General features: G+C 40.7%; 1 protein-coding gene across 1 annotated transcript in view; it reads right to left on the minus strand.

The window, feature by feature from the left end:
- Positions 1-12,565, minus strand: part of CCDC38 (coiled-coil domain containing 38) — a 40,868-nt gene that overhangs the window by 27,447 nt on the left and 856 nt on the right. The window contains exons 2-5 of the mRNA XM_029206727.1: positions 6,159-6,324; positions 4,626-4,690; positions 2,118-2,281; positions 1,926-2,006 (exon numbers count right to left, since the gene is read on the minus strand). Coding sequence (XP_029062560.1) covers positions 1,926-2,006; positions 2,118-2,281; positions 4,626-4,690; positions 6,159-6,324 — 476 coding nt within the window. The remainder of the gene's footprint in view (positions 1-1,925; positions 2,007-2,117; positions 2,282-4,625; positions 4,691-6,158; positions 6,325-12,565) is intronic.

The raw sequence follows: 12,565 nt of genomic DNA on the forward strand, positions 1-12,565 counted from the left end.
GTGATTTGATTATATATATACAGATACATTCTTTTTCATATTCTTTTCCATTATGTTTTATCACAGGATATTGAATATAGTTCCCTGTGCTATACAGTAGGACCTTGTTGTTTATCCATTCTATACAGAATAGTTTGCATCTGCTAATCCCAAATTTCCAATCCTTCCCTCCTCCTCCCCCCTCCCCCTTGGCAACCACAAACCTGTTCTCTATGTCTGTTAGTGTGTTTCTGTTTTGTAGATAAGTTCATTCATGTCATATTTTAGATTCCACATATAAGTGATATATGGTATTTGTCTTTCTCTTTCTGACTTACTCCACTTAGTATGATAATCTCTAGGTCCATCCATGCTGCCGCAAATGGCATTATTTCATTCCTTTTTATGGCTGAGTGGTATTCCATTGTGTATATGTACCACAGCTTCTTTATCCACTCATCTGTCAATGGACATTTAGGTTGTTGCCATGTCTTGGCTATTGTCAATAGCGCTGCAATGAACATTGGGTGTGTGTATCTTTTCGAATTATGGTTTTCTCTGGATTTATGCCAGGAGTAGGATTACTGTATCATACGGTAACTCTATTTTTAGTTTTTTGAGGAACCTCCATACTGTTTTCCATTGTGGCTACACCAATTTACCTTCCTATCAACTGTGTTGGAGGGTTCCTTTTTCTCCTCATCCTCTTCAGCATTTGTTATTTGTAGGCTTTTTTTTTTTTTTTTCGCAGTACGCGGGCCTCTCAGTGTTGTGGCCTCTCCCGTTGCGGAGCACAGGCTCCAGACGCGCAGGCTCAGCAGCCATGGCTCACGGGCCCAGCCACTCCACGGCATGTGGGATCTTCCCGGACCGGGGCACGAACTCGTGTCCCCTGCATCGGCAGGCGGACTCTCAACCACTGTGCCACCAGGGAAGCCCTACTTGTAGACTTTTTAATGATGGCCATTATGATCATTGTGAGATGGTACCTCACTGTAGTTTTGATTTGCATTTCTCTAAGAATTAGAGATGTTGAGCATCTTTTCATATGCCTGTTGGCCATCTGTATGTTTTTTTTTGTTTTTAGGCTGCGCCGGGCAGCATGTGGGATCTTAGCTCCCCAACCAGGGATCGAACCCGTGCCCCCTGCATTGGGAAACGCAGAGTCTTAACCACTGGACCGCCAGGGAAGTCCCCATCTGTATGTCTTCTTTGGAGAAATGTCTCTTTAGATCTTCAGCCCATTTTTCGATTGGGTTGTTTTTTGGTTATTGTCTTATTCGAGCTGTTTGTATTTTTTGGAAATTTAGCCCTTGTCGGTTGCATCATTTGCAAATATTTTCTCCCAGTCTGTAGGCTGTCTTTTCGTCTTGTCTATTGTTTCCTTTGGCTGTACAAAAGCTTGTAAGTTTGCCTATGTCCAATTTGTTTATTGTTTGCTTTTATTTCTACTGCCTTGGGAGATTGACTTAAGAAAAATTGGTACATAAATCCAGTTTTTAATATCAACCAAGTTAGTTTCAACCAAGTGTAAGTATAAATATAAAAAATACTCCCAATTATAATTGTAAGATGACTGTAAAAATATAAAAGCACCCCAATTTCAGAGATGTTAAAATGGGGGAAGAACAGTGCCTTAGAATGAAGATAAAAAGGACACTTAGAAAATAATTTATTGTTCACCCCTAACATTGCTTTACTTCTTTCCAACTAATTTCTAGGTTTCTGTAACGACAAGTTAGAGAAATGTTTCAGCCAGCGGTCACTGTGTCCTGGCACCCAGGTAGAGATAATCCTTGATCGACAGATTACTTATTTTTAAAATGTGATAATACTTATGAAGTCATCAACTGATCAGGATTAGTCCCACTGAGGTCTTGCCAGGCACAAGTAGGTTTCAGTGGGGCAAGGACACTTGATGAGGAGAAGACAGTGCCTGGCCTCACCTTTTCATCAACTGTATCTCCATACTTGCCTTCTTCAGCTCTGTTGTCATTTGGAGTTTGTTTATAGTTTCTTGCGCTGCACTGAAAAGAAACAGATTTGTTAGTTTGCTTTGTATTGGGCTGTGATCTGAGAAACTAAAAGGAAGAAAGAAGGAGGGAAAAAGGCGATCTGGCCAGAGTGAAAAAACGAACATTTTAAGAGCATCTACAGATCTCTGGTCGTTTTCTCGAAGGAACTCTTCAAAGGCCATTGCGTCTTCTTCGAGCTTTTTTTCTGCTTTCATGAGTTGTCTTTCCTTCATTGTTGTGTGTTTTTCAAACTCTTGAATTGTGTTTCTTTTGGTTGACAGAGCATACTAGGAATATTGAAAACAGAAGTGCATCAAGAACATGATTCCACATTTCTAGCACATTTCAATGGTCTCACAACAAAGGGAAAAATAACTGGCCTGGTCTGTGATCACTTGTATTAGAAATAACAGTATGCCCAATCTTGGGGCTACAGCCTTCATTGCATGTAGGGATTTTATTTTCAGGATAGTTAGAACGGAGACTCATGCCTTTCTTTCACTTTTACAAAGAGGTTCAATGTTGTTCCAAAATGGTTCCGCAGATCAAAATAGCTACGTATCCCCTCAGGCTCTATCCTAAAAAAAGGCCGGGGGGGGTCCATATCCCTCCAAAGAGCAAGTCTACTTAGTATTATTCAGTGTCCCTCCAATACTTTCTGGGCCTTGGGAAATTGGGCTGTCTGTAGCCACAAAAGCTTTCCTGTAGGAAGTACCATGGGAGAGTCAGGTTCCAGTGATTCCTCCAAGGGGGTAGGGGGGTGGGGGGGTGTTTAAGCAGCCTCAGAGCATCCTGTTTAGATCCCCAAATACAACTTTGATAGCTAGCTGCTTTTTTTTTTTTAGTACATAATATAAGAATCCACTTGGGTTTTTAATGCCATGCATGAAAAATAAAGTATAAACAAAGCCACATATATTATAATATAAATGGATTAGAATATGGAAATGAGATAACTTTAAAGAAACAACAACCAAAAATTAGATACTCCAAGTTTACAACCCCAAAATATTTCATTTATTACTTTGTTTGCCAAGTAGTTACTGAGTGCCTAGTGTGTGCAGGTCTGTTTTTTTTTTTTTTTTTTTTGCGGTACGCGGGCCTCTCACTGTTGTGGCCTCTCCCGTTGTGGAGCACAGGCTCAGCAGCCATGGCTCATGGGCGCAGCCGCTCCACGGCATGTGGGATCTTCCCAGACCAGGGCACGAACCCGCGTGCCCTGCATTGGCAGGTGGACTCTTAACCACTGCGCCACCAGGGAAGCCCCCAGGTCTGTTTTAAGTGGTACTGATAGAGCAGTGACCAAAATAAACAGCATTGCTTTTACGAAGTATTCATTCTAGTAGAGCAAGCGTGTTGATTAAAGGAGAACAAGTGGTCCAGTGGGCAAGGGCAGGGGGTTAGCCCAGGAAAGCCTCACTGATATGGTGAACGTTAAACAGAGACTGGAAGGAAGTAGGATGCAAAGCATGCAGATATCTGAGGGAGAAGTGTTCCTCCCAGAAGGAAAAGCCTCCTGTGCAAAAGTCCTGAGGCAAGAGCATGACTGATGTGTCCCAGGAACAGCAAGGAGGCCAGTGTGGCTGGAGCAGAGTGACAGAGTAGAGAGTGGTAGGAATGAGGTCAGAGAGCGAGTGAGCTGGGGACCAGAAAAGTCACCAGAGGTTTTCAGCAAAGGAGGGGCAGGTGTGGAGGACAGGCTGAGTTCAGAGAGCAAACGTGTGAGACCTGTGTTCAGAAGGTCTAACGTAATTCATGCGAGAGCTACTGGCAACACGGACCACAGTGGCAGCAGAGGAGGTCGTGAAAAGTAGTGTGATTACAGATATAGTTGGAAAAAAATATATTCCAAAGGATATTTGGGTGTGGGCTGTAAGAAGGAGGAGTTGAGGATAACTCCAATATTTTGGGCATAAACAACTGGAAAAATGGAATTGCTGTTTACAGAGATAGGGAGCACTGCCTGAGATTCCAATCTGCAGGGGCAGGAAGGGTATAGCAGGGGCAGCTTTGGCAATGCAAAGTTTGAGATGCCTATGGAGCATCTAAGTAGAGATGTTAAGAACTACGATTACAGTTGTTGAGTCTGGAGTTGCGTTTGTGAGTCTGGAGTTCAGGAAAGAAGATCAGGCTAGAGAAGTAAACTTGGAAGCTGTTAACAGGGCAGTAGAATTTAAAGCCTCCAGCCTGGAGAAGGGTAGATAGAGCGTGGGGTGAGGTGTGAGCCCTGGGCATTCCAGCATTTGGAGATCAGGGTGAAGAGGAACAAGAAAATTATGAAGGAGTGAGCTGCCAGTGCCGTGGAAGAACCAAGACATAGAGAGGCCCAGAAACCAGCTGAAGAAAGTGTTTCAAGGGAGGGTGATCACCTGGGCCAATACCTGCTGGAAGTGAGTGGAGGGAAGACTGTGAAATGACCATTTGAATTTGGCAATGGAAGTGGTGTTGATGGAATGATGAGAACAAAAGCCCCGGATGAAGTGGGTTTAGAAGAGGCTAGATCTTCAAGGTAGGAAAGGCAATGTATCTGGGGCATGAAATGGAAAAATAAAATGTCCAGGTGAAAATTTGGCAGGTATATTCAGGAAGTCTTCTATTTGGCTAATGGGAGAAAGAAATTATTTTAACTACCTCGAGCATAAATCTGTCTCTCTGGTCATTAATAAATTCATGGACAGTCCTTTTTGTGTCTGCACCTTTAAAGAAAATTGAAATAGACTTAGGTTTGATTCATTATCCCTCAAAGATATTGTATAAAATAAAAGGTATGTAATTAAATTATTGCATACAGTATGTATCTGACTTAAAAAAAATACCTTCAGAGAAACCTTTTCCTAACCACTGAAAAATTACTTTAATAATATTAGCTACCATTTATTTTATGCCCATATTCCAGGAACTTCACTAGACTTTTAAAATATATAATTTAATTCTATTAATAACCCCAGTAAGGTTCTTATTACTATCCCCATTCTGTGTGTGAGGTCCTGAAGCTCAGAGATGTCAAGATGCTTGCCCAAGACTGCACAGCTAACAAGTAGCAGAAAGGTATAGTCCCTGGTATCACCGTGTTGCCCAGCATTTGCCTGTTTTTCATACAATTACAGTGCAGAATATGCACCTCCAAGAGCTTCTAAATAAGTTAACATGGCTTCCTTCTTCTACATTAATTATTGAATTCAAAGTCCTTTCCTAAGTGATTTTCTTGTTCTCCGAAGATTTTTTTGTTTTCTACAATTTGGGAAAGTACATGGATTTTGGGAGCCAAAGAAATTTTTTTTTTTAGTTACCACAGCAAATGCTGGGCACTCCATGTGTGTTCATCCTTCCTTCCTTTTAATTTTCAATTTAAAAATTTGGACAAGACACATTTGGGGGAAGATTTTATGACTCCATCATCATACCATTAACCACTTTAACCTCATTAGCTTCAAACTGCTATCAATCTCATTTATAGACACTTCTTGATCTGATGAGTAAGAAACGCCCATGATATTTTGATGACCAGATTGCCCTCATTCACAGAGCAATAATGCATAGCTTGTACTATTTTAACAGGTTGACTTCAAAGAACATTAAAACAGGTTATGGTTTTTTCAACAACAGGCAAACTTGCTTAATTCTATGAGCTTCCCGATTCTGGACGTAAGAGTTTCATGGCCTGAACAGTCAAGGCTCCACTTTAGAAAGTTTCTGTATTTCTACATCTGAAATGAGATGAGTGTAAAAGGTAGAACTGAGTGTAAAAGGCAGAGCTAATAGCTCTAATACTGTATCATTTTGGCTGTGACCTTCCTCCTTAGAGCCACGAAAATGAGTCATAGTCTATTTTTTTTGTTTTTTTTTTTGTTTGTTTGTTTTTTGTCTATTTTTGCAGCTGCTGAACTTCCCTGACCAGGGATGGAACCCGCGCCCCCTGCAGTGGAAGCATGGAGTCTTAACCACTGGACCACCAGGGAAGCCCAAGTCTATTTCTTGGAAAAGGTATGTTTTCTTATTTAAAATAGATTTTCTCCCAACTCTTAACCCCCATTTACAAAGACCCCCTACCATATTATGAGACTGCATACTTTGTTTTTCTCACCTCCAGAAAAGCCCCCAAACCTAACATTAACAGTAAATATTCAAAACAATATTCTTAATCAAACAGTAATTTAGCCTTACCTTCTGTTAATCTGAGAATAAGAGTAGGATCTAGCCCCAGTTTTTCAGTTGAGGTACCACCTGTGTCAGCGAAGATTCCTATCTGGCCCAGGTATGAACGATTCTTCATTCGGGATGAAAAAGTAGACTTTTGGTAGACTTTCATGCTGCGGTTCATAAATTTTTCCTGCCCAAGCGAAAAAGTTTAACAGAATTTCTAATATACGAAAATAATGTTGTGTTAAAATAGTGATTGTATATAAAATTACCATCTGCAACAAGCCCTTTTCTCATTACTAATTCGTTAAACAAGCAACTTCAAGTTCTTTTGTCTGAAGGATTGTGCCAGTTTTCAATTCCTTCTCATATGAAGATGAGCACAAAGATAGGAACGTTCAACCTTGATTAAACATAAACTTCACAAACAGGAGACTGGAAAGTGTTCTGGTTTTATTTTCACGATCTCGTCTTGCTCAAAATGCAGGTCTCTTGGAGATTCCACCAATTTGAAAGGATTGGTTCTGTGGAACTGAAAACTTGAGAGCAAATGGACCTCCCCAGTAGACATTAAAAAAAATCAGGCTTCCCATTTCTTGAATCTTTTCTCAATATCGGATACTTTCAAACTATAGAACACATGCAGAAAACCATGACCTCACAGCTGAATTGGTTAGTAAGCATTTCTAGATTTTTTTCCCCTCATTCTAATTAGGATTTAAAAAATTTTTTGTAATCAACCTTTACTTCTAGTGATAAGCAAAGCAAACCTCATGAAATCCGAACCATGGATCTGCTTCTGTACTTGTATGACCCTGAGAGTGAGTGCCTTACTTGCCACACCTTCGTCCCAGCCCACTGATCTTGTCTTTATTTAAAATTTTGATATTTTATTTATCATGGATTTTTTTGCATTAATTTTAATTTCTTACAATAGTGAATTAAAATGTTGCTTATTCTGATTGCTGAGTTTTTGCCTCCCCCTTAAATTTTGCACCCAAGGCAAGTACCTCACTTGCTTCACGCTAATCCTTGTCCAGATTTTTATATATATTTTTTGTATCATTCAAATTTCTCAATGAGCTTATGTAATTTTTACAATGAAAAAAATAGCAATGATGTTTTCATTTGAGGGAAAAATGGTATTCAGGAGTTTATATAAAAGGGTGTGCTCACAACAGGAACAATGCGACAAAACATCCTATCTCAGGCTGCCCGTTTAAATATTTTCGTTTTAATTAATTAATTTATTTTTGGCTGTGTTGGGTCTTCGTTGCTGCACGCGGGCTTTCTCTAATTGCAGTGAGTGGGGGCTACTCTTCGCTTCGGTGCGCGGGCTTCTCGTTGCGGTGGCTTCTCTTGTTGTGGGGCATGGGCTCTAGGTGAGCGGGCTTAAGTAGTTGTGGCACATGGGCTCAGTAGTTGTGGGTCCGGGGCTCCAGAGCACAGGCTCAGTAGTTGTGGCACACGGGCTTAATTGCTCCGCGGCATGTGGGATCTTCCTGGACCAGGGCTTGAACCCGTGTCCCCTGCATTGGCAGGTGGATTCTTAACCACTGTGCCACCAGGGAAGTCCTGCCCATTTAAATATTGACATAAGCCTCCGTAATCTCAATGAGTCACATTTAAGACCCAAATGTCCCAGCAGCACTGTAGCAGATGACCAGGAATGCAGACTTTGGAGTGGACAAATCTGATTTTGAATCTTGATTTGGTACTTACAGATATGTAAGCAAGTTCATTTAACATTCAAAATATATTTCTGCCTACTGTGTGTCAGGCACGGTTCTGGGTGCTGGAGAGAGGGCAATTTTTTTTTAAAAGAACAACAACAAAAAAAGGCAAAAACCATTGTTTTCATGGAGCCTACATTTTAATCCCTTAGCATCTCTGAGCCTCAGTTTCCTTCCATAAAATGGGAATAACAGTTCCACCTCTTAAGGCTTTCATGAGGATTCAATGAGGTTGTACATAAACAACCAAGCAGGATGCCTAGAATACGGGATGAATTCAGTAAATGGGAGCTACCAGGTGCTAATCATTACTTATTAGCCTGTGATTTTACTTCTAGTGACTATAAACACAAAGATGAACAGGAGAAAAAAAAATATGTTAAAGCATATAAAAGAGAAAATATTAATAAAAACCTACAACATTGATACTATACTTTTCCAGATTACTGAAGTTTTTTCACAGGCATTAGGTTCATTCTGACAGGTAGAAAAGCAAGCTTGGTGAAAAATTGATAACAATCTGTTGGGTTGATGTATTTGGAATTTGGATGGCTAATACTAAAGATTTGCAGGAGATTTTCTTAAATTTATGCTCAGCACTCATCCCCACCCTTAAGATTCTGCTCACCTCTTTCTTGTCACATTTCCCCCTCTTCAATCCTTATATTTAAATTCACTCCCTTCCGCATCCCTACTCTCATTCCCTTTATCCTCAAAGTCTATCTGCAATAAACACCTTTATCCATAGGTTCTGGCACTTTTTCACTCATAGAAAAACTGGAAGTTCTCATTCCTCTAAGCCAACTGCTAATAGCAGATGCCTGCTCTTACTTCATCTCTTGGGTAATTCATAGCACACGTAAAGAGAATCAGTGGTCTCTAGAAGTTGTTATACTTCTATATTTCCATATGTATTAATCCCCCTATTGATTAATGAAGGGCTGGTGATGACCATAAAGGAGAAGAAGAGAACCAGCTATGCTTAGGAAGGGATTATAAGGTTCCCGAACTAAACCAATATGGTGTACCAACCAGGAAAAATAAGTAGAAGCTGGTGAATGTCTTCGTTGTGCAAAATAAAAATAGCAGAATGACTAAACAAAGGCTCTGTACCCAAATGAGAGGGAAACTGTTGTTGGATTGCAAAGCAAATGCGTGCAGATTCACGTCTAAAATACATGTACAAATCCAACTTCTGATGGATGAAAAAGATAAAGAGCTCAGAAAACCAGGGATTGAAAATGGGGGTGTGTGATTGCAAGCCATCAGTTTTACAGGCTTGTGATTAAGAGCATGGACTCTCATTATCCTCCTTCATCCTCACCCCTCAATTTCCCCATCTTTCAAAAGAGATGGTAAGAATAGCACCTACCTTGTGGGATTGTTAGGGGAGTTAGTTAGCATATGTCCCGCCCTTTGGACAGCATCAGGAGCACAGTAAGTGTTATGTAAGTGTAAGCTCATGGAGAAGGCGCTCTAAGGAGGGAAGATACTTGGTGTGTTTGAGAAACAGCAAAGAAACTAGTGGAGCTTAAGCACAGTGAACGGAGGGGAGTGACAGCCAAGGTCAAAGAGACAACAAGGGCCCTGTAGGTCATTTACTCAGTGGAATAAAGATCATTAAATGAATCACTCTGACTGCTGAGCTGAGAAGAGACTATAGAAGAGGTTGAGGGTCAAGTCGGGAGACCTGTTGGGAGGTTACAGCCATTGAGAGGCAAGAGCTTATGGGGTCTCGGGATAGTAGTGGAAGTGGTGAGAGGCGCTCAAATTCTAGATATATCTGGAAAGTAAAGACTACATGACTGGCTGATGGTTTGGATGTGGGGTATGAGATAAAGAGCCCAGGAAATAAAGAATGGAGGTGCCATCAACAGAGACAGAGAAGGCTGTCTCTGGGGAAAGGGGTGGGTGGGAAGAGCAAAGTTTCAGTTTAGAACATGGTAAGTTTGAGATATCTATCAATATTAAGACATCTAAGGGGATGTGGGTATAAAATATACTGTTCAAAAAAAAATACTGTTCTTCCAAGTGAACACCATGCTGGTTGGTTTAATTCTCGCATTATTCTAACATTATGCAATCACACGTGGTCACCACATTATATAAAAGACTGAGTCAGGTCCTTTGATGTGTGTCATCGTGGGGGCAGCACGAATGGCACTGTGGAAAGACCCTGGCCTTTGGGAACAGGCAGGTTTGAATCCTGCCTCTGACTCCACCCAGCTCTTTCTCTTAGGCCTACCCAAGTAAACTCAGCGCACCTTGGCTGCTGCTTCTATCAAGTATGGATACTCATACCTTTCTTACAGCCTTGTTGCAATTTCCAAGCACAGATAATGTATGGGAAGTGCCTACTGATGATAGACTGATAGGGAAATAATTGCTTATACTTTCTTCAGAGTAGATATCCAGATCTGCCCTCTTTCTGGTCCACTTTGTCTTGTGAATAACCACAGCACTTGAAAAGAATAGGAGAGGTAAGTGACAACTAGCTTTCCTAAGGAACCCTGAATTAAAGTTATTGAAACCCGGTCATTTGAGAGGAATTGACCACCAGTATCCATACAAATTTGGGGAATCTGACTCACCTTAGGGCTGATTCTTATTATTCCAATCTTTGTGGAAGTGGAGAAAGAGGAATTTTTTTTTTTTTTTTTTTTTGCGGTACACGGGCCTCTCACTGCTGTGGCCTCTCCTGTTGCGGAGCACAGGCTCCGGACGCGCAGGCTCAGCGGCCATGGCTCACGGGCCTAGCCGCTCCGGGGCACGTGGGATCTTCCCAGACTGGGGCACGAACCCGTGTCCCCCGCATCGGCAGGCGGACTCTCAACCACTGCGCCACCAGGGAAGCCCTAGGAATGGGGTTTTATAATGTCCAAACCTAAAGTCCTAGACCAATTCTAAATGAATTCACAATAAAAATATCTAGCACATGTTATCTGAAGCAGTTTGTGTTTGATTTTCTCGACAACTCTCTCTACAATTCAATGAAAATGGATTTGCAGATTCTCTTATTAGGAGAGAGAAAGCTCTGTTTGTCCCCCACGTGCAAATGAAGATTTAGACAGATTCTCTCAGACTCAATGCCTTTCAAGTTTTTCCCACCTCATTCCGGCCCAGTTGGACAGGTACTAGGAGAAAGGGCTGTGAACTGTGTCCTGGGATAGTGTGTGGAGACCAGCACTAGCAATTTTTTATTTACAGGAAAGCCGGGAACCACTAGGTCCTTGGCCTGCTCTGGGACCCGCCTCTTTTCATTAGGTCAGAAGAAGAGCGTGATAGTGAGGAAATTACCTTCAGCTTGACCTTTAAGGACCTGCTGGCGTCAAGCTAGCTATTTGGTATGGGCTTTTCTGTTGACATTTCTGACTGCACCTTTTGCAAACTGAAAATATTACTGGAGTTCAAGAGGAAGGAAGAGTAGGGGAAAGAAATCAGCCAATTTGAGTCCCATGATGTGAAAAGTACTTTGTGAACCAAAAAGTGCTACAGGGATGCTGGTTATTTCTGAGGAAAAATGTGTTATCCTCACCCCTCTATAATTATTTAACAATGACCGGAGGAGAGAAGTCCACTCTTAACCTTCGTGCTTCTGCAAACTTCTTGTTTGCAGGAGCTTTTTGGGGAATGCTGTCTATCTGGACTGTAATTGGATACACTCAGTTCACCCACAGATATAAATTCCCATGAAGAAAAAGTATGATTTCTTTTAGACTTACCAAGAGCTTGTAAGCTTTAAGAACATGGTATATTCTTTGAAGGACTGTTGGTTGAAATCAAATCTTTAACTTAATTGACCAGCAAGACAAATAGCATGATTAAAATAAACTAACAGTAATAATAATACTTCTTTAGAGCTAGGCACTGGGCCGAGTGATTTACACTTCATCTTATTTAAAGCTCAAACAAGTCCATAAAGTAGAATCAATTATTCCCATGATATGGATGAGGAAAATGAGGCTTAGGGAAATTAAGTAAATTGCCCAAGGTCAAATAGCTCATAAGTTACAGAAGTGGGATTACGACAAGTTTACTGAACCCCACAGCCTTCTATGTGCCTATAATTTCACCCCGTGCTTAGTTTATACCTCTAATTGCAACATCTGCAAATATGCCTATAATTGCAAAATGTAGCAGATTCAAGTCTTTAGCAGAAATTTTATAAACAAAATGTTAATATTTCTCTATGAATTAGTGACTTTATGTGTTTCTATTTTCCACTGTTTCTATGGTTGTTCAAGAAATTCCGTTTGGATTTTATACTTCTTATAGTATTATTTCTCTGTATATATTATACCTTTCTTTTTAAAACTGTGAAAGACACACATCTGTTTCTGATTGTGTGTCTGAGCTGTGAGTAATCTATGAATTTTTTTCCCCTTTAGGGTCTCTTTTATTCACATTATCTAGTTAATTCTCCCCCCCTCTTCTTTTTCTCTCTTTCCTACCTGTCTGATCTCTTTCATGGCCGTAATATGAAGCTTAAGTATATTCGTATTTATTGTGTTCATTTAAAGGCGTTTTTGCTTTCTGTTCTTCGTTTTTAAATGGCTTTATAGTGACAAAAAATGGACTTTTAGATTTTGTGGTAGGTTTGCTGGCCGCAGCTTTCTTTTATCGTATGTTATTTGCGTCCATAAAGTGTCTTCCTTTTGATTGTAAAGTTTTTGCTTTCCTATCTTTGAATGTCCTGCA

Source organism: Monodon monoceros, unplaced genomic scaffold (genome assembly GCF_005190385.1).
Source record: "Monodon monoceros isolate NGI ecotype Baffin Bay Population unplaced genomic scaffold, NGI_Narwhal_1 Super_Scaffold_6, whole genome shotgun sequence".
In the NCBI taxonomy this organism is placed as follows: Eukaryota; Metazoa; Chordata; class Mammalia; order Artiodactyla; family Monodontidae; genus Monodon; species Monodon monoceros.